Raw genomic sequence first — 23,014 nt, 5'->3', positions numbered from 1 at the left:
AAAAAAAAAAAAAAGAAGAAAGAAAAAACTGTTAAAGGGACTACCAAGAAATCTTTTAGAAGTTTCTAAAGACGTTAATCTAATATTGCGTTACGAAGAAGATAAACGAGAAATACTTTTCTTGAACTATAACATTTATAATCGGTTTTTTGATATCACTCTTTTCGACTAATCGCGCTTATGTCACACGCCTCTCCATATCTTCTAGTGACCAATTAGGCAAAATTAACAAGAAGAACACAAGACAAAAAGAAAAAAAAAAGAACGATCTTTTCTGCGCACCAATACAAGATGAAGGCCTTCTTCCTTCGATTTTTACGACAGTTTCGACACGGAGAAATTTCAAAAATCTTCTTCTGAAGAGGACCGGGAACTTGGTTACCTGGTTGGCGTAGAACAGTGTACAAAACGAAGGAAGAATGGTAGTTAATTTAAAGAGAAAAAGAATTAAAAAATGAAAAAAAGATGGAAACACGAGATCTGTGCTTTTTGTATTTCGCAAATTCCGTGGCCTCTCGGAGGAGGCTTCTCGTTTTTGTATTTCGAAGCCTCGTGCCACCGAAGCAATATGGTTTCTTATTCTTTGTACGAATACAAAATATATATATATATATATATATATATATATATATATACTATCGACGAATAGTATACAAAATTAATGAATAATTTATTAAGTCTCTAGTCATAGTAACCGGCATGCGCAAGAGTGAACCAGAGTTTGAAAAGAAAAAAAAAAAAAAGGAAGATGAAAGAAAACGCAGAAGTTTGTGTAAATGGAGCAGTTCGTTGTTAATTTTGGTCTTTTCTTTGACTATTTTCGTTGATAGTTCTTGTCATCGTGAACAAGGATGCGAGTGCTGATTTTCAATCAGACTTGGTTGATCGAGTGCATAGGGGAACCGTGATAACATACACCGGATCGATTGTGACATCAGGAAACAACAGCGTGAGAAAGCAAGTGAAACAGGGAGTTAAATTCTTTTTTTTTTTTTTTTTTTTTCTGAAGTCGTAAGAGTATAAGGTGAATAAAAGTACTTGGAAAAAATGAAACGTGGCGTTTTGGTTATTTTTGTACCGCTCGTTTTCTTTTTCTTCGTCATTATCCCGACCTCTTGCGAATGATTTTTTTCTTTTTCACCGTTCTCTTTTTCTTTCTTTTCCTTTCTTTTTTTTTTTCTAATTTCTTGACGAGTAACCGAGGAATAGTTTTGGGTCCTATTTCAACGCGGAAATCGGCGATGTAAAACCGAAGAAGGAAAGAGAAAAGACGGAAAGACGTGCCAGCGGAAGTTAATTTTAGTAACTCCCTTTACGATGGACGACAAGAAGCCATCAGCAATACTGCCTTTTTCAAATTACAAGCAAATATAAAGTACGATATATATAAATATAATATATAATGCGTGTATATTGTGTATAAAAGAACACTTGAATAACGCGTAAGATACGCCGTTTAAGTGAACGAAACGCCAAGACATAGCCAAAGAACAAGAAAGGAGGAAAATGATGGCAGTTGATGGAGGAGGGAAGCGAGCTTTGCTAAGAGAAGATTGAAGAATAAAGGTATATACATTCGCCTGAAAACCTTGCGAGAAACCAAGAGGAAGTACATCTTCGTTGTTAAATGATAGATAGTTACAAAGATTTCAACACTTTTTATATAACGATAACAGCAACAACAACAACAACAACAACAATAATAAATTATTATCGACGGCTAGATTAGCTCTTATTTCAGTATCATCTTTCGTGAACAACCGTTTTTTAAGGGGCGTCGAGGTCGGCGTTTCTCGCGTTCTTCAAAACGCGGGGAAAGATAAAGTGAGTTCGGGGGAAGTTCGCTTTGTTCAAACGAGAAGAAAAAACAAGCGAACAACCGATTTTTCGTCCAGAAGGGATCCTTGCAACGCGTTTCGAGCTTCGTGGGTGCCACACACCCCCTCCCCCACCGTTCCCTGTCAATCGTCATCGTCATCAATACGATACGTCACGAGAAAGAATCGTTTTCACAAATTCAAGAAGAAGGAGAGACGAACGAGGAGACTGTGAAAGAAACCTTCGCCGTACGAAGAGGATTTTCATAAGAGAAGTTGGCGCATTCTTCGAGAATGGATGCAAGTACGAAAGATTTGAGTACGCGTCGAAGAGTGACAAGAGTCAGAATCGGAGGAAAAATTCGTGGACGAGAGATAGCTGTTCTTGAAACGGTTCTTTGAAAGTCGAACATTCCGGAGGCATTCGCGCTATCCATTAAGTAGCTAATCAAGTTTAGAAGAGAGAGAGAGAGAGAGCGAAAGAAAAAAAAAAAAGAAAAACAACCGTGCGACGTAGTGTGTTTTTCAGAAACTGCAGTTACGGAATACCGTCTGATGAATGTTTCTCATACACTTTAGCTATATCGCCATAGATGTATCCGTATACCGCCTGAGAAGATTTTTCAACATAGAAATAAACGAGAATTGCGCGTAGAAATCCAAAGGAGACGTGAGAAATCGCGAATCGACCAAAACAAAAAAATCGATTCGAAAGCGAAGCTGAGCGTGATTTCTATGCGAGACTGAAGTCCGTCAAAGACTCCTGTTATGATTCCTCTTTTGCATCCTTCTCTTTTCTTTTTCTCCTATCGTGCCGCGAAACGTAGTGAGGCATCTCTATATTCATCAAAAAAAAAAAAAAAAAAAAGAAAAAAAAAAAAAAAAAAAAAAAAATACAAAATACGTACCGCTGACATATACACAAGTACACACTGATACACATATATACATGTATTCACGATGCATTCTATTCATTCGACGATCTGTATATAAACGCGTGGAACACGTGCGTGTTCGAGAAATCGATCGCGAAATTTCTCGTGGAACGTGCATCAGCGAGAAACACTACTTCGACGATGGACGATCAATTGTTATAATTCATTATCGCGTCGCAAAGAAAAAAAAAAAAAAAAAAACTGATTCTCCGACCGTCGCAGAGGTGAAAAAGCCTCGGAATTTTCGCCTTGAGAAGTCAGTTGTGAGATAATTAGCGTGCTCGTTTCGAGCGAAGATATATTCGTTTCGATCTTTTTCGCCTGTGGACACGGTTGAACTGATGGGGATCGTCGTCAAATTTAATATTGGATTTGAAGTCGAATAATTTTTTCTACAACTTCATTCGAAAATCTCGTGACCGTGAGATTTTCCGCCGGAGCGACGCACGAAGAAGAAAGAAGAATATTCAATTTGAAGACGAGACAAATGAAAAAGAAAAAGAAACAGAAAAGATAACAATCGGAGGGCCAAGAAACAAGCATTACGCATCCTATTAGTCAGATCCATTTCTATTGATACTGTTGCGAATAGTCTTACATTGTTTATCTTTAAGATTTTAACACTGTTTACAAGATAACGTTTTTCATAATAATTGTTCTCGTATCTCTTTTGTAGACATTCTACGACGAAGTACACTTTGTACGATGATTTCGTTCGAGACCCTTGCGGGAGAGCAAGCGACTACTGTTTTTCAATCTCAGTTTCCCGATGCGAGGTTTTACCACGGGCTCACGTACACATGAGAATTGCGAATGAACAGGGCCAAAGAAATAGCTAAAAAAAAAAAACACGCAAACATATAATAGGAAGCATATAAGAGAAATTCGATCGTCTCGAATTTTCCTCCTTAATTTAGTACGAATTTCAAACGCTCGCGTGTATATTTCGCGCGGAGATGTACGTAGATTTTTACAATTCCACGTTTCTTTTCTTTTGTACAAATTGGTTGCTTCGCACAATGAAATGCCATCAGTTTTAACGGGATTATTCAGATTTCTCTTCCTCTTGACAATATATTTTATAAGCTTCGTTTCTGAGATCTGCGTGAAGAGAACGGATTTTTTCTTACCGACTCTCCGACACTCTCGTAACGTTCGAGAAGACGAGTCGTCCTTTCGAGAGTTTCACGATTTTTTATCTACTTCAGGCACATCGCGAGTCGTAGGCACGGCGTAATTATCCTTTTTCTGCTGTGGCCGATCGGATTTGCAATCACGTCGATCCATTCCCCCGTCAAACTTTGGTATACTGGTGACAACGATCGAAGGAGTTTTGCACCAACGAGGAGGCAATTTCAATATTTAAATATCGTATTTATTGAAAGGGAGAAGGGAAAGTGGAGTAAGTTAGAATTATTTGGGTCAGAAAGGTAGTTTGAGTTATTAATCATCGATCATTTATTGTAATTCATGAAATTTGCTTACGAACTATTTTTTTTCAGCGATCTGCGTTTGGCTCAAATAACTCTATCCTACTACGTAGGTGTTATTTTTTTTTTTAGTGAAATGCAGAATTTGAATGTGAGGTCTATATGAGTTTATATAACTAACTATATATAGTTTTTATAGATTTATATACCTACTCTATATAGCTTTCATATTCAAAAAGTGCAAACGACTTGATTTTGATTGATCTTGAATTGGCCGAGTTACTCGAAATATATGTAGAATTTTGTTCACACGAAATTGTCCGGGAATGAATTCTAAATAATCAGAGTTTATCGATCCTGCCCTCTGTCAGTGACTTTTTCCTTCACATAATGGGAGTTCAGGTTCAAATAAATTGATTGCGATCAGCAAAAGTTCGTTTGATTGGCTAATGACTAAAATTTAATTCGTAGCAAATGAAGTTTGCGCAAACGAGGTTTTGCTCTATTGAAAAGTTGAAGTTACCTTCTGATTGCAGCAGACCCTTTGATTCTCTGTTATTACATCATGAACATATATTTTGCATACACGCAGCGTTAGCCTGATTCGAAAGATTCATTTTTGCGCTATTTTTTGAAAGTTGAATTTCTTCAGTACAAAATATCTTGTTGAATCGTTTGAAATTTTGTGAGATGTTTGATTTATGATTATAAATACACTTACCGTTCTGTGATCAACAACGATCCAACGGGGCATGTCTTACATATCTTCGCGGGGCATTTATATTTTGATAAACGTTATTTCTGGAACATTTTCGTTGAACATTTCGCACGCAGTGACGCGAAAACATCAACGCACGATGACAATCCTCCTTAAGAGAAAACAAAAGTAACGATTGTAGTACAAAGGCGAGTGGTATTCACGAGAGCTTGAGAAAGAACGAGGAATTTTACGAATCGTTTGAATTATAGCAATTGGAAGTGATACGGTGACGTCGTAATAATTAAATTGCGAGAACACTGTCAAATTTTCAATTTTTTTACTGGATTTCTCATAATTTGGACGAGATGTAAAGTACGTAACAAAATCTGATTAAAAGTATATACACGGTAAAATAATTAAACTTATAAAAAGTTATTATTAAATTTCTCTTCTTTTATTTTATGTGGACTTATGAAATGAAAATAAACTACATTTCTTCCTTTTTGCTCATTTTGTGAATACAATCTGTTCTTTTTGAGACTCTTCGAAAAGTTAAGAAAGAAAGGACAAATTGACACGATTTAAAAAATGTCTCGCACTTTGTTTCTTATTACGTTAAAAAACGTCAGAAAAATGTAGAACAAGGTTAAACTATCGACGACGGTGGAAATCAGTTTCAAGGATTTCACTGTATCATTTCCATTTGCTGTATCATTTGTATTATGAAAACAGAGCGACGCGCGAAGAAGACTCGTCTGAAATTAGGGATCAAGAGAGAAGAATTAACGAGATTGACGTTATTTTTCTCGGACTAGAATACAAAGAAGACTGATTAACGTTCGAACGAGAGGAGTTCGAAATCTTTTCACCAGCTGTTCCTTCATCGCGACATATAATTGGAGGGCTCGTAACAAAAGCTATACTCGTCAACTTTCGCAAGTTTGTAGATAATGGATTTTAACACGAAGCGCGCAACATGACAGATCTGATATTGTGAGAGATGAACTATTATCTCGATTAATCGTTGAATGAAATTAAAACAACAAAGAACAGTTAATGTTAATTCTGTACGAGAACAACTTTCATTAATATTTCACAATTTGTTATAATTATAAAACTACATTCCTTCCTTTCTCTTAAAAATGTAATTATAAAATTAATTGATTATAAATTTCGCGTGAATTGTTTTCCTTTATTGCCGTTAACATTAAAGTATACGTAAAAAATATATACTGTAGAAACATTATGCATAATTAATCTAAATTTTTCAGAGTGAAAATGTTTCTTTTTTGCCTATAACAATAAATATGTAATGATAATTTAATTGGTTTGCATACACATTGTAGAAAGATAATTTTATCGATATTGGCTTATTGTATCAAATAGATGTAAAGATATTTTAAGAGATATTTAATTAATAATGCCGTCTTCTAAAAATATTATACTATATCTCAATACGACGAGGATCCTGAACACACAACAGAAGCGTGTAAAATCAGAATTTAAAAATTTGTTGTATCACTGTGCTCCACACAGAATTTCAATTTCAATTCCATTCAGAATCTATACTTCAAACGAAAAGTGTAAGATCTGTAAATGTGACATCAATGCTGAATTTCTGAAGTAAATCGAACGATATTGAAATTAAATTCATCCTAATTGTTGATGAAATCTTGTACAACGGGGTGCGAGAGTGCAATAAAGCCATCTTAAAAACTGAAAGATCATAGAGTGAATGTCATATTGAACAAAAATTTGATTGGGAAAACAAATCGTGCAAAATATTACTTTTTATAGGCAACTGAAAAGATATTGGCGGTATTGAAAAATTATTTACGTTCGCTTTAATTACTCAAAATGTTTCTATTGTTGTTCATTTTCTGTGTATGTTAATATTAACGGCAACTAGGAAAAAGTCATATAAAAAACTTGTGTTTTTCATTGTAACGCGTCTGCTGTTATCGATGCATACAACGTAATGAGTGTTTCGTTAGAAGAAAATTGAAACGTGTCGAGCAGAATTTAAAGATGCTTAGATATTCTTCGAATTTTGTGGACAAGAGTTACGAGCCCCTCGGTTCTTCGTTTCTTCTCGATGTGATTGCAAATTCGTCGGATCTTTCGCGTTCTCGATGGACCTATCCGACGAGTCTATCGTAATTTGAGCTTTTTTTTTTTTTTTAAATCGCTGTTCGATTTTAAATGCACCCGACATAGAGAAAGGAAAAAGAAGAAGAAGAAAAAAAAAAAAATGGATCGCCCGTTTTTTCCTGCGAAGTCGCCGTTGTCAAACTTCTGATTCGCGTAAAAGAATACAGAAAAATTCTTAAGAGAGGGAAAAAGGGAGTTCAGAGCGGCGAGCTTCTTGAAAACTTTTTTCAAATAATAACCCGAAGAAACTCTTTAATATTAAACAAAAAAAAGAAAAAAACGTAAAAAAATAAAAAAAATAAAAATAAAAAAGCATAGGCATTAAGGTACTCTCTCTCTATAACGTAACGTAAACGTGTAAGGGCTGTCATTGTATTAAAATAATGAATTAAACTACGGCAGAACCTACACTATAACAGTACGATAGTAAGCAAAAATAAACCCAAAGAGACGTATACACGACGTGGCCAGGAAGAGTCGTTCGATGACTCCAAAAAAAAAGGGGAGGAAAAAATGAAATAAGAAAATTCTATTTTAATCTCAGAAATTCTTTCTTCTCTTTTATTTTGTTGTTTCTTTTGTTTCTTCTTCGTCTTCGGTTTATGGTCGTCGAAGAGACCACTTCCTTGACACTCGGTATAGTTCAGGAAAATAATTTATAATTAGGGAGCAACCGAATGTGTGCGTGCGTGAAAGTGAAAAAATAAGAAGTAAAAAAAAAAAAAAGAAAAAATAAAAACTAAAAGCAAAAAAACGCGATACGAAGAGATACTACGAATTACGTATGAGAACGTTTGAATTTCGTCTGGTCGCGGTGAGAAAATGACCGATACGAGAGTGGCAGAGTGAGTGGGAGAGTTTGCGAATGGGGAGAATGGACATTTATAAATCTATTATTGTAATAATTATAGAAACAGTGGAGCATAATGTATATGTACGTTTCTTTACTTCCTGCGGTGAGCCAGAGAGCAGTAAGATAGTTCTTAAGAGCACGCGTAATAAAAAGAAAACAAAAGAAAGAGGTACGTCGTATAGCATATATTACGAGATAAAACGAACGGAAAGGGAAATGGTCGAACAGAAATAAACGAGATTCAAAACGCCAACAAACATAAAGCGAATAAATATGTTTGAAAAGAAAAAAAAAAAAAAAAAAAGAATAGAAGATGGAAGAAAAATGAAACAAGAGAGGCAAGGTTCGACGCAATTTTACGACGGAAGGAAAAGTAATTTCATTCCGATATCATCCTATATAAACATATAAAGAAAATATCATGAGCTTTTTGCCAAGCTTTGCGAGGACACAAGGATATTCGTTTGGGATTCTCGTGTCTTCGAGAAACGACGAGAGCATAAGAACGTCGGTGACTATTGTTTCGTTTGCAAGCAGCCGATTGTCATTATACATAATTACAGATTAATTATTCTTACTATTAATTATGATTCACCAGATCACCGCCATCATCGTTATTATTATTATATAATTGATGTGAGTGTGGACAAAAAAAAAAGAAAAATAAAGTGTACGTAGTAGAAGTTCCGTTTAACTTTGCCATCCATCGTTTAGGTTATTCTTCTCGCCGAAACGTTTGCAGTATTTTTTTTTTTTTAGAGATGAATCGAAATCTTGATTTTCAGTGAATTTTCAAAATTTTATGACGTGTCAAAAATTTCGAGATCCAAGAGTTCCATTTTTTTTTTTTTTTTTTGTTTTAACAAGTTCATCTGCTTTTAGTTATTAGAAGTTACAATTTTAACAAATTTTTTTCAGTAAATCGGACCAGTTTTCTTTTATGTACAAGATTATTGTGATGGAACGAAATGAATACATGTTCAATTGGATCATTGGTCAGTCAAATGAAAATAAATTCTTGTACCTTATTTATTTATATGAATTTTTATTTACTTGGGTTTCGAAAGTTTCGTATCTCACGAACTAGAATAAAATTTCTAGGATAAATTTCAAATATCCTATCAGTGATATTTTTCTTTGGATCTCTTTATTACGATATTAATGTTCTCGATGCACGAGTAATTGAAACGTAATTCGTTTATTTGAATACAAAAGAAGGAAATACAGTGGGAAAGGAAATACAACTTAACATAAAATCGACGATATTTTTCGTCTTCCATCGTATGCGAAAAGCCAATTATCTTTTTCCTTAAATTTTTTTTCTTTCAAATACTAACATTTTCTTTCTGAAACTTTCTGTTTCAGTTTTCTTGAAAGACCTGGATCTCCAAACTTTTCCTCGGTTTATTGACATTTTCTTTTTCTGTGCCAAGAATTTCATCACCCTGACTTCTGTCATTGTTAACCAACGATAATTTTACAGCTTCTTCTATGGTAGTTTTCTTTGAAATATCAGTGACTGTTTCAATAATCGAGTTCAATTCGGTTTTTTCATCAACACTCTTGGTGGGATTAACGTCTTTATCATCATTGTCGAAAAACTCTTTTAACAGATCCATGAAAAATTGTCTACTGTTTTCAAGATACTAAAAACGATATTATTTTGTTAATATAAAAATGAAAATTTTTATACAAAAAAGAAAAGATAAGAACGTGAAATTGAAACTACAGTGAACAGCATAACTGATCTAACATCTATAGATTAAATCTATAGATTTTTCATTGCTGTTAGCATTAAAATTACCATACTATAGAAATTAACGTTAATTTAAAGAATTTTTCAAAGTTGCAAGTGTTTTTTTATTTGCCTGCAATAAAGAAATATTCGATGATTCAGTTGTTTTCCGCGTTGTAGAAATGGAATTGTTCTATCGATATTCAAATGGATGATATAGTAGAACATAAAGAATAGTGTATAAAAATGTTTTACAAAACAATTAATTAAAATTAGCTCAAGATATAAAAATTTGTTGTACCAATGTCACTTATACAGAATCTCGACTTCAATTCCATTCAGAATTTGCAAGAAAAGTATAAGAGTACCGATATTGATTTTCGAATTTCTGAAGAGTATCGAAGAACAGTGAATCGAAATTCATTCTGACTATTGTCGAATTATTCTTGTACAATAAATCCATTTTAAAAGCAAAGGAATCGTAGAGCAAGCTAAAATTAAAAAAATTTGATTGATGAAAAACATTATACGAAACTGAATGGATGTGTATTTCTTGTTGCAGCAACTAAAAAACATTTGCTGCATTTCAGCTTCAATTATATCCAAAATGTTTCTATTCTATGTTTATCTTCTGTATATTTTAATTATTAATAATTATTATTAATCAATACTATATTTTAATTTAATAATTACATTATAATTTTTAATATATAATAAATAATATGTATATTTATAATATTGTATTTTAATAGAGTGTGTTTATTGGTTCAGTTAGTGCTCTTCACTGTGATTTCGATTACTAACTTGTTTCTGATTTTTAACAGGGGAAGATTGTTCCAATAGAGGCTTTCCCTTTGTCATCGCTTCTCTGGAGATCTTCTTCAACTTCTCAGCTGCCCTTTTTGCTCTCTCTCTTTGCTCCTCGGTTTTCGGAGCGTTTATACTTTTTAATATTTTATCTTTCAACGCTGCGTCCATTCCAAGATTCTGCAAATGAACGGATAGCTCTTCGTGTGTTTCGAATTCGTCTGTACTTATTGAATTTCCGGGAATCTTTTCGATCAATGATTTTATTTGTTCTTCTTTCAATTGTTCTCCGATCTCCCTTGACGATAGAACGTCATCTTTCTTCTCCTCATTCGGCTCGTTATTCTTCATGAAATCTGGCTCGATTAGAAGCTTTCTTTCACTATTCATTTGATCGACGTGTTTGCAAAATTCTTGGTAGAGGTCCGCGCATATGTTGGGCGAATGTCTTTCGATGCTGTGAGATTGTTTCAACAGCTGGGAAATTGATTCCACTTCTGAAATGAAATTGTTTTTGAAACGTATTGAAAATTTTTCAATATTTCGTCTTAATGTTTAGCTACTAGTTGTTTTATTAAAATACAAAGCGAAGCATTTAAAAATTTTCTATATTTTCCAAGAACACTGATAAGGGAAGATCCTCAATCGAAAAACTTAAAAAATTATAAAATTATAGATATATACATATGTATATGTAATATTACATAATTTTTTTTCTGTCGAAATTCATTCTATTGAACTAAAATTGAACTCCTTGTTAGTTACTTTTATTTTTTTTTATAAGAAACAAAATACGAAAAAATATTAATTTCATACGTTCAAGAGAGCCTATCTAATCTCTTCAACGGTTACTATAAATGATCACTTGCCTGACTGCCGACGACTAAACAATTCCGATTCCTTCATGATCTCTTGATTTTCAGAAATCTTCTTCGATCTTGCGTGAGACTGTTCACTCGAATTGTCCTTAGTTTTCCCAGAAAGGAAATCAGAGTTTACGTTCGTAGCTGTGAAACTTAAGAAATCTTCTTGATTGCACTTTACCTTCCAATTTCCCTCCGAGTTTCTATTTGTTATCAAACTCTCTATACACTTGTCGATCAAGGGTGATTCCTTCTTCGTAAACTTCTTCGCTTCTTTCATAAAATGTCGTCTGCACTTCTCGGACAATGCACTGGTTGTTTTTCGATCGCTCGAGTCTCCTTCCGCATCCATCTCCTCGATTAAATGAGACTTTTTACTGGCCACGTCCAAGTATTCGCAGTCTAGTGGTCTTTTGTGCGATTTGGAAGATTGACATCTTTCAAGACAAGAAGATGTTGCAGCGTCGTTAGGCCTGGTGTCCAAATGTTTGGTATCATTTTGCGCTTCGTCGACAGTCAAACTCTCCTCTTTCCTAATATTTGTATCCACGTTTCCTTGCTCGTTAATTTCATACTTATTAATTACCGTCTTCACAGACTCGCTCTCCGATACCTCGTCATCGTCATCGAACAGGACACTAACAGGATTTGCTTCCAAGATCTCTATACGAACAGACTTGTTCTTAACGGTCTCTCGATCACTCGAGCAACCCGCTGAATCTTCGACAGTCTTCTCTCTTTCTTCTAAATCGAGCAATTCAGTGCTAATCGACTTCGAAAGTTTCCCAGTTTGGTCACTAGTATCATTCCTACGGTTCATCTCGTCGAACAAGGAATCGAACAAACGCGAGGAACGATCCTCGTCGTTGACCTCTTTCTTGGCAGATTTGCGTAATAGCGAAACGTCTTCATTTTTAGGGCAAGGTTTCATATCGCTCAGTAAAATCGTAGGGCACGTTTTGAGGTTCAATAAGTCGTAAACACCTTGCGAAGAGGAAGTTTCCTTCCTTTCGTTAGAATCTTCCTTAACGATCTCGATATTTTCCCGAGTATCCTTTGATTTTTGACTCTCCTCTTCTCTCTTCCTCAGTATCTCTTTCACCTTTAATTTCCTTTCTTTCGTGTTCCACCATTTGAGGCTTTCCCCTTTGTTTCCCGACGACTCCTCGTGTTTTCCCTCGTCGTCAGATTTGATTTCAACGTTGGTCTTCTCTTTCCCGTTCCAGAATCTTTTCATGTCGCCATTTCTCGGAATCAGTTTGCTGTCTTCCATAAATTTGTCCACGTCGGCGCAAAATTCTCTCATGTCCTCTCTGATGCTACTCAATTGACTGGTCAAAGGATGTGGTTCGTTTTTTCTACGATAATTGTCAAGAATATCTGTACAGGCAGGTTTATCGTTTGTGTTCCTCACGATACTCTTTCCCTTCTTGTTTCTGTTCTTATTCGCAGAATCCGTAATGTTGCAAGAAACTGACGAATTCTTGAACAATTTATCTTCAGCTAAAATTGGAACAGATCATTAGGAATTGTCTAGTTTTCCCTCTTGCACGATAATTTACTAACGAGTAATATTACTAAGTTACAGATTTGTTTTACGTTAAATACAGGATAATCGAACGATTTTTTAAATTGCGGATTTCCGTGAAAATTCAGATTTTTGGAAATATAAAACTTCGGTGGAAAAATGATTTCGTACGTTAATGTAGTTTCAAAGAATTTATATAGTTTAGATATTTTCATATTGAAACAGAATCTTCTTTACCTGAACTTTATTTTAATATTATAACAATTAATCACTTAATAGCAAATGTTTTATTGCAGTAGTATAACGATTGGATATTGAAATATTCATAAAATAAAAGTTCGGATAAAGAATGTTTTACTATGTATACTTGCTGTTCAATTTTGTTCTTTAAAATTCAAGAATTTACCGTTCATTTATTTCTTTTGTTACTATGCTTATTATCATGTAAAGAAAGTGTATAAAATAGGGCAGAATATTCAGTAATATTTAGTTACTATGTTTAACTGTTAGTTAACAAAAATATAAATTTTTATCAGACATCCGCAATTTGGCAATTTGTATCTTATCAGACTAGACTGTAAATTTGGATGCGTTTCGCGGAAAATATAAAAATACAGACATACGAATTACTGGAAGTGGAGTGTTATGATGTTTGCCGAAAGCTAGTTTCTTGCGAAAATGCGAAAGATACGAGGATACAAATATCTACGGTCTACGAGTTGTAAAATTTCGCTAATAACGTTAGTGAAAATTCGTACGTGCAAAAGGGCTCGTGTAAGAGAAGCGTGTTTGTAACGTTTTGCTTGTTTCGTCCAAGTGTTTCTTGCCGCGGTAATCATATTTGGAATTGGCGCGCAATTTACTATCGTCGTTCTTCTCCTGCTTACAGCACGGTGGAGTAATTTCGGTCTCGTTGGTCGTCTCCAGGACAAGTTTCTCGTAATGGGCCAGTTCTCTTCCAACGGAACAACCACCTGGTGGATCATCGCTACCTCGTTGATCGTCCAAAATTTTCGTCCCGAACGTTTTCCGTTCTGCGTCACCTGCCACGTATTCCTTCGTCTCTTCCATCTCTTCTATCAATTGTTTGGGCTTCGTATGTGTCGTGACCTTCGAAAAATGTTCAAGAATATTGAACAATTGTTGCACGTAACACGCAGTGAAAGATTATACGAAGTTTCCTATGTTATTAAATGAATTTACTAATATTATTTCAGACAATCATTTCCAAATTTCAACGAACGATTCTCATAAAAGTTTTAAATAAATATTTCCAATGTACTTGGAAATGCATCGCCGCGAAATAAAATAGATTTTTTTCCATGAACTACGGTGCGTGAAGTTACGCGTAGTCCAATAATCACAACTGTCGTGTGTTGTTAGTTGTAATTCCAAGGAAATTTTCACCCAAGTATAAACCTCTCCAAGCTTTCTACGATAAATGTTCAAATGCTTTCACGTTAGTCACTCACTAGTAATTTTTAAAATTATCAGTTCCAATAGGTGTTTTTTTTTTTTTTCGCAAAATGCACAACCGTGTCAGTTATTAGCCAGCCACCTCTGTGTTACGTACCTCTGTTTTCCAGGGTAACAAAATCTCCTCGCCAAGATTGCCGAGGGCTTTTCTTTCATCCTCCGCCATTGGCCTCCTTCCGTCACTTTTCTCCATTGCTTTTTGCCCCGTTCCATCATCCTCCTTCCCGGCGTTCTCCACCACTTCTTCGTCCGATGACGAGGACGCGGAGGAGCTGCCGGAGGATGAGGATCCGCCCGACTTTTTCTTCCTCTCCAGGTTGAGCTTGAACCGTGGATCAGGCCGGCATAAGGGGTTTCGCGTGGTGAATGATCAAATAGTGGATGGGACCGATATTATTCGAAGCACGAATTCTGTATCAGACCTTGACAAAACTAGTTCTTACCAGTTCGTTGCTCGTGCAGACAAGCGTGGTCGTTGTGGCTACTTCTTCGTCCACCTCCTTCGTCTTCTTCTTATCCTCAGCCTCCTTTTCGGACGTCCCGACCGGTTTGTACAGCTTCCTTTTGTTTATCAGGGCTTTCGAGGGCGGGCGCAGGTCCGCAAGTAAATAGAGATCCAACGGATAACAGATTAGATAGGTTTGCAGACTACGGTGGAACGGAGAGTTTCTAACGAGCTTGTCCGGTGACAGCGGTGATATTCGTGTCGTGTGGACCGAGTTCGCTCATTATGGACGAAATTGAGTCTCTCTCTCTCTCTCTCTCTCTCTCTCAGAGACCATGATCAACCTCGTGAATTAAAAATGTGTAGGAAAATGACAATTATTATTTCTTAATTTCCCTTGAAATTTACCATCATTTGCGATATCTTTCTACGAAGATATCACGATAAACGAAGATGTAAACTTGTGTTAATTGAAAAATGGTAAAAATTACGATGGTAATGTTATTTTTGTAGTAATGGTAAAGAAAGATTTATTCATCAGTTAAATGACGATGTTGCTTACTGGAAAAAAAGGTAAATTACACGAAGCGTAAAAATATATATTCTTGTTATCATTATAATTGTAATCAGAATGAGTTTTACGCCTGCTTCACGATGCATGTTGTGATTGTGTAAAATCGTATACATTCGATTCATTTATCTATGTTTTTTTAAAAGTAAACATTGTCAATATTCTGAAAAATTATTTCATTTCACCTAACAAATCGATTGAAAACTACGTAATGTCCAAAATTATTCTTTTCAAATTTGTACGAAATTTGCACAGCCGTGTATCTACACTTTTATGGCTTAAACATCGTCATTTAGTTTTAAAAGAAAGACTGCGAAGATGATGGCCGAGTGTTCAAGGTCCGGAAAGCATCTTTCGTGCAGAAATGAAAAAGTTGGAAAAAAAATCGAGCGCGACCGTTTCGTTGAGGAGCCAAACAAGTCCTATACATCATCTACCTTTCGATTTTTACTCACCTTGCACGCTATCATTGATTTTCTTCTGCTCCGCCTCGATCCAGCGTTTCCTCTCAGCTGCTTCTTCTTCGGGTCCTCCTTGCATCCTGCCTTCGTAACAGTTTCGTTAGCTTGTAACACTACATCGACTCTGATATTAACCTTCTACAGAGTTTCATTCCTTCGTGCAAAATTATTGACAGCGAGATTGACTTTTATTCATTTACAATTTTGAAGCTCGATTCGATTTAAATGAGAAAAATGAAGATTATTTATCAAGTACGAAGATTGTTTAATCGTGACTTACCAAGCTTCTGCACAGGCACGATCTTTTGGGAATACTGGTCTGTCATCTAGATACTTGAGGTTTTTACACTTGAGGATCATAGTTTTACGATACAGTCTGATCTTCTTTAAAATCAGGTTGCCCATCAAAGATACCACACGTAGTTCCTTCATATCACCTAGGATCTATGCGAAAAAAATTCGTTGCTCATTTTTGTAGATTTATCATTTATATAAAGGAAATTTGTAATGTAAATTGCTACAATTGCTAGATTTCTACATTTTTGAAATCTATACATGTAGAAAGATTGGCAATTTATTTCTAGATCTCCAATACAAATATGTTAGATTCCTTTGCACATTCTCATGATTCATATAGAAAAGTTTACAACCTAGTTTCGGAGATCTCTGTTTTTTAACTATTTATGTAAAAACAATTATTTTATTGATTTCTATAATTCTAAAATCTATAGAAGAAAATTTGTGATTTCTTTCTTTTTTAATCTGTATAAAAAGATTGTCAAATTTATTTTTCTATCTTTGGAATCTATATAATCTATATAATGCAATTAATTTCTTCTAGATCATTAACATTCCTTATATTTTACTTATATACACATAAACATTCAACATTTATTTGCTTAATTTCCCCATAATTTATACTATAAAATCTATTCGTCTCATTATTCATAAATCTTGTGCAAGATGTGGCCAATCACAAAATTACAATTTGTAATTTTTGTTTTGAATATTTCCAAAATATATACACTTGAACAATATCTGGACATTTTCTTATTTTTTACAAGATATCTTTCACTTATAAAACTGTAATAAATTTATCACTTATGATTCACAAGATTAGATTAAGAAATTTGTTCTAAATTAACAGAGAAGCTTCCAAGTAACGATATTTACATATTAAACGCATTTACTACTAAATATAATAAATGGTAAAACATATCATTATATATACATATATTTTTTTTTAACAATTAATTTAAATTTATGTTCTATCGATGTAATAAGCACCCGTTCCACTTATTAATTTATCATCCGTTTATGTGCTTCGGTCAAATTTAGATGTCGTTACTGCAAATCAATTAAAGCGTTCGAATACTTGACAGACGATAATGTATATAAAAAGAAAATGAAAGAAATTACTCGGGATCGGTCGCGTTACAAAACACGCGACACCACTTTCGTAAAACATTAAATTACATCACTGGCGTCTCACGAACACCTGAAGCCAGCCGTCGAAGTGACGCCAGAGGCACACGATTAAGGAAACATAACGGACTCACATTAACGACTTCGTCGGTGTCTATCCTGTTGTGAGAAATATCCAGTACCGAGAGGCTGTCCAGCAGTCGGAGATGCTCAATGTCACCGGTATCTTGTAAGTAGTTGTGCGACAGGTTTAGAGTATTCAGGAACTTGAGGCTATCTGAAAGCAGAGGCACGTCAAGGTCAAGGTCATCAAGGATACCAGCGACGACGAATCGAGTCACCGAGATTCTCGATCCTCCGTATAGTGTTGTACGAGAGGTTCAACGTGTCCAGTTTGGTCAGCCACTCGAGATTCTCGATTTTGCTGATCAAATTGTTGTGAATATAGAGACACTTCAACTCGCTCTGATTCTCCAGGTTCGCGATCTCTCGGATACCGTTGTTCTCCAGCCATAGACACCTCAGACCTGTGTACTTCTCTAAGTTCTCGATGAAAGAGAAACCTGGAAAGGAAGACAGTCTCTCGGCGTCGAGAAGGAAATATCGGGATTTTCGAAGATACGTATATTTGTAAAGATTTTCTTCAAGTTGAAACTTAACTAATTCCGATGCGAGGATAATATAATAGAAATTGGAATTCGTTATATATTATACATATTTTCTGCAGGAAGCTTTCAAAAGGATCTTAACTGTAAGTTTTCAGGTGGTCAAATTATAGTTATACAATAATTTTTAATTTAGAATTTTGAAGTGAATGTTTGAAACTAGTCTAAAGTGAATAAATATTTGAAAATATTTTCAAGCAATCATTTGATAATTGTCAATTTAGAACTTTTTGAAGTAAAATAGTTTGATAGTATGTTTTTTACAATTCATTTATAACATTCTTGTGTACGTATAAGGTGAAACTTTTCTCATGATAAGTTTTAGAATAGAGGAACTTTCTGAAAGCATTTTAGAATTGTTTTATTCAATTAAATTTCATTAACTTTTATCACGGGGAATTCAAAGTCTAAAATAAAATCAAACATCTTCAATTACTGTGAACTAATCATTGGAACCAAATCTAGAACCAAAATTCCCAATGCGATTTATTCAATTTAATATTTTTATTTTTATTCAGGAAGCTTTTCAACTGTAGTAACTTTGTTACGATAACGATGCGATAAAGTATAAAACTTTGAAAGCATCTTTTTATTTGGAAATTAATAACAGTTCTCGTATACAACATAGTTTCTTGCATACATTAATGAAAGATCATCTGTATAAAATTAACCTTTATAATGAAGATAGAGCACGTCGTTGAGATGGGGAGTTTGGTAAAGCTTATTTTGCTTGCAGTGCTTCTTCAAGAACTCTTCAGTCATCCTAAAATCAATTACCATTTACTTTACCAAACATAAAATTGCCATATCATAAAATCGTCGATATAAATACATTAACAAATTGCGCTGTCATTGCACTTGTACCTGACACCGTGTTTCTTAGGATCAAAATCATAAACTTTTCCTTTAATGTACGTTCTCTCTTGTTGTTTGTAGTATTGCCAAAAAATCGAGTCCTCCGTGTCTTCCATAATGTCCTGCACGATTCCTTTAATCACTGTTTCTGACGCCGATTTTGTATCACTGATCGTTTCTTCCGATTTATCAACAGCGTCATTAGTTACGATTTTGTCTGCAGTGATATTTTCAAAATTTTGCTCAATTTTCCCCACGATACTATCTTTAGATTCTTGGTCAATTTTTTTTTCGATCGTGTTTGCAAAATTTTGCTCTTTTGCTCCGATATTTTTGAATTTTTGTTCAATTTTTTTTTCTATTTCAGAATTCTGTTCTATTTTGATACTGTTTTTGAAGTTTTCTTTAATCCTTTTTTCAACAGTATCTTTAACGTTAGTTTCTTTAATTTCTTCTTTGATAATATCTTCTAAATTTCGTTCCACTTTCTTTTCGGCAATATTTTTGATGCTTCCTTCAATATGTTTAATATCAATTTCAACATTCTGTTCGACAACTTTTTCAGTGATACTTTCAAAATTTCCGTTCATCTTCTCTTCAATAACGTTCTTAAAATTTTCTTCAATTCTTTCTTCAACAATATCCGTAACATTAATTTTTTTAATTCCTTCCTCAATAATATTTCCCAAATTGTTTTCAATTTTAGACGTAGCTTCGTCTTCAACAGACACTTCAATCTCCACTTTTTCAGAAATATTCTCAAGACATTCTTCCAAAAATTCTACACACCGTTTCTCCTCATATACCTCATTTTGACTATTTTCAAATCGAGAACCTTCAACTATTTTATCTTGCCCGATCGAAGGAATCTCAATACCATCGTTCGAATTTTTATTATCTTCAGTATCCTTCGTTTCCATAAAAAGTTTCTCAATCTTGTTGAATCCTAAATCCTTCCAAATCTCACTTTTCTTATTTTCTCTCTCTTTTTCCCCTTCAACTTTGTCTCGAACGAATTCTTCTCCATTTCTTGCAATAACTTGGAAACATTGTTGCAACGATTCTGCACGACGTTTCTCCTCTTCCTCCGTATCCTTTCGAGCATTGTTAATTTTAAAGCTTTCAGCAACTTGTTCCTTGGTCAAAGGCAACTCGATGTTATCTGTTTCTTTCGATTCGTCCAGACTCTCGTCGGAGTCGCTGTTATATTGTTCAGTAGATTTTGTCTCTGCCATGAGCTTCGCGAACTCGTTAAATTCCATCGACAAATTCTTCAAAGCCTCGTTCTTTCTATTTTCAATCTTTGCTTTGCTTTCGGCGATCCTTTTCAGTTTCTCTTCAACCTCTTCCTCGGTCTTTGGACAATCTGGCTCCGTGATTTCCGCCAGTTTTTCCAAATACTCCTCTGGAGAATTTAATTCCACGAATTTTGTTCCTTTCCCTTGTTGATCGGAGCGAGCATTTTCTGTCAAAATTTTTCTGTGAAAGTTTCCTTCGGTTCTTGGTTCCTCTGTACATGGATCTTTCGTTTCATTTTCACTCGTCGTTGTCTTTTTATCTTTCTCGATAGATTCCTCGTCAATTTCCTCCAGAATCAACGATCCGTTGATCTCTTTATTCGGAAATACCAAACTTCCTTTCTCCAAGGTTGCTTCGAATTCAGGTTCCTTCATACTGTCTCTGAACTTGAAATAAGCAGAGATATTCACATTGGGCGAAGAGTAAACCAGATTTCTCTCATGTTCGTCGCCCGAGTCGCTCGAGAAATCGAAACTGTCCGACATTTTCTCCTCGTTTCTCACTTCTTCGATATCCACGGAATTACCTTCGATGCTCTCTTCATTCTCCGCTATTTTCCCTTCCTCTTCCTTAGTCTGAATCACTTCTGGATCACAGTCGACGACATTATTCCCATTTCTATCATTTTCAGATGGATCGCGATTTATCCCGATCAACGAAACTTTATCAGAGACTATAATGGGATTGTCGTTTGTCATTTCATCGAGATTGTCGAGCTTTCTCGAGCAAGCATCTTCGAACGACCGCTGAAAATCGGAGTTCATGCAATAGCTGTCATTCTCGTCCAAAGTCATCGGCTCGCCTTCCTCAGCATCGTCGAAGATCAATGTGTCGTCCATGTCGCTGTCGCTGTCTTTCTCGGCTTTCGTCGAGTTGTAGTAAGACAGATTTTCGCAAGTTGCGTCGAAGAGCGTGTTACAGTCGACGTACGACAGCCAGTTGCAGTCGTCCTCGTTGTCGACTTCCGGTATGGATTCGAGGGTTGATTTGTTCGCTTGGTCGTCGTTCTGTGATTCGAAGCTCGTTCTCGCGAGAACGTCGAATGACGAGGCGGACAAGATTTCGAAATCCACCGACGAATCTTTTGGTATCTTTAAAGATAAAAAGGAGAATGACTTAATTTGATATTTTCGTAATAAAGCGAAAGAAATGAATTGGCAGCCAATCCCCATCAGGGAATTTTTAATAATTTTAATTCAATGAACTGCAATAATTCTTAGCCGCTTGGTCACTTTTTGATTTTTTAAAAGTATCATTTGCTTAATTAATTAATCAAATTATGACACTCTCTAACGTGTATTGCAGATATATTTTCGTGATTTCAGAAAGATGGTATATTACTGGTATATTACTGTTTTCATAATAAACGAATAATCATTTTAATAATGATTAATAAATAATTTTAATGAAAAAATTTTTTATAATGATATTTTATAACAAAATTTTACGACCACTACAACTCTGAGCCTGTCATGTATATCAATAATAAAACACGAAAGCAGGAATTGAAAATACAATAGTTATGATACATTGCTTCTTAATACGCGTTATTTTAAATAATTAATCGTTATAAGAAACTGAAATATGAATGTACCTACTAATTTCAGTTCTGGAGCTATCATTTTATTAATTTTATATTATTTTAATTCAATAATTCTTGAGACAATTTTATAGAATTTCTATTTTAATTAATTGTTCTGTATTGTTTAAATTTTACATCAGTCGTGGAAAGATTTCTAGAATCTTAATACCAATTTATTCAATTTACCTAATACCGATTTATTCAATTTTTGTCTTATTTTCTGTAAATAATATGTCATTTAATATGACATAAAAGAATGTGCCATTCAATGACTATATTTAAAATAAGGCTTCAAAGATTAAATAAGAAAACGTGGATCTCTTTAAAAGAAATTGTAAAATCGTCGAAAAAAAGAAGTTGAATACATGAAAACAGTAAAACATCAGCTCGTTCATCACTGTATGAAAGTTAACCTTTTCATTGCATCAACTTGTCACAGTTTTCTGCACATTGAATTAAAAGTAACATTAAGGACAAACGATCATAAGAACAGATTCTCACCAGTTTTTTAATTTCTGTTTCTGACAAATTGGTACTACTTGCTGCAACGTCGAGTCTGCCCTCAGCCGAGAGTTTCTTCTCCAAAGTGGTTTGAAAGTCGCACTCTTCTTGCATTTTTACAACGAATCTATCGACGAATCCTGAATACCTGCAATGGAGAAGTGAAAAATCCCACGTAAGTTCTTCGAGTTTGTTAAAAATTTGCGAAAGCGTATTTTGACATGACTTCTTGATAATACGAGAAACTCGCCTTAACAGCGTTTGTTGCCTAGGTTTCGTTTGATCGATATAATTCTTTCGGCGTTTCAAATTGTTTCATCATACTTGGATATAATGATTTGAACATTTACCATTGTTAATTATTCTTCGACTCGTGAATTTTTGAAAAACTTGAACTTTCCAAGAACCTTGATCCTTTTTTTTTATAATATACAAATAATTTAATTATAATATTAAAATGTACCTAATATTAATTTATATTAATATTTATTTAAATTATTGTTGCAATTATCAATATTATTGATATATATTTTCCAGTTTCATTTCACAATAAAGCAACCCAGTTTCTAAATAAATAAGTGATGATTCTTCAATTTGTGTTTTTCAAGTTTCTCAGAAATGTAGTCGCTTTTTTTATAGAGTTTCAAAACATAGTTATATCCAATAATGTCATCGAAAATTACGCTGATATGAAAAACCAAAAAAAATGAAGCACGAGTTATCTGACGTATCGATGAAAAATTATTCCAAATCGATACACAGTCATCAATCTTCACGATGATCAAACAACGATCCAACGATCCACGAATTTCTCGCGAAAGGACCATCGTTTATCTATATAGTTTATAGTATTTTATATCTGAATCTCGTATCTATTCCCCTAACATTTTGTTTTTACTTTTGTTGCGTCTGGAT

General features: G+C 34.5%; 2 protein-coding genes and 2 long non-coding RNA genes across 4 annotated transcripts in view; 2 read left to right on the top strand and 2 right to left on the bottom strand.

Moving 5' to 3' along the window:
* LOC122527525 overlaps nt 1-5,348 on the top strand; it is a 16,382-nt gene extending 11,034 nt beyond the window's left edge. The window contains exon 2 of the long non-coding RNA XR_006306356.1: nt 2,279-5,348. This is a non-coding gene — a long non-coding RNA (uncharacterized LOC122527525). The remainder of the gene's footprint in view (nt 1-2,278) is intronic.
* Nucleotides 5,349-5,965: 617 nt separating this feature from the next.
* LOC122527526 lies at nt 5,966-8,298 on the top strand. The gene is made up of 2 exons (XR_006306357.1): nt 5,966-6,797; nt 6,866-8,298. It is a non-coding gene; the product is annotated as an uncharacterized LOC122527526 (long non-coding RNA).
* Nucleotides 8,299-9,023: 725 nt separating this feature from the next.
* LOC122527521 lies at nt 9,024-11,158 on the bottom strand. The gene is made up of 3 exons (XM_043651781.1): nt 11,133-11,158; nt 10,426-10,975; nt 9,024-9,532 (listed from the first exon to the last, which is right to left on the bottom strand). The coding sequence occupies exons 1-3, from the start codon at nt 11,156-11,158 to the stop codon at nt 9,248-9,250; spliced, it is 861 nt and encodes a 286-aa protein (XP_043507716.1). The 3' UTR covers nt 9,024-9,247.
* A 131-nt stretch (nt 11,159-11,289) lies between these two features.
* On the bottom strand, nt 11,290-22,311 carry LOC122527520 (rootletin). The gene is made up of 11 exons (XM_043651780.1): nt 22,100-22,311; nt 18,727-21,107; nt 18,534-18,625; nt 17,539-17,760; nt 17,332-17,474; nt 16,053-16,216; nt 15,767-15,852; nt 14,739-14,872; nt 14,393-14,617; nt 13,707-13,929; nt 11,290-12,794 (listed from the first exon to the last, which is right to left on the bottom strand). Exons 1-11 carry the CDS (start codon nt 22,211-22,213, stop codon nt 11,290-11,292), a joined length of 5,289 nt encoding a protein of 1,762 aa, XP_043507715.1. The 5' UTR covers nt 22,214-22,311.
* Nucleotides 22,312-23,014: the final 703 nt, after the last annotated feature.

This window comes from Frieseomelitta varia, unplaced genomic scaffold (genome assembly GCF_011392965.1).
Source record: "Frieseomelitta varia isolate USP_RPSP 00005682 unplaced genomic scaffold, Fvar_1.2 scaffold_222, whole genome shotgun sequence".
NCBI classification, from domain to species: domain Eukaryota; kingdom Metazoa; phylum Arthropoda; class Insecta; order Hymenoptera; family Apidae; genus Frieseomelitta; species Frieseomelitta varia.
The sequence above is the reverse complement of the archived record's forward strand: the minus strand, read 5'-3'. Positions and strand labels throughout refer to the sequence as shown.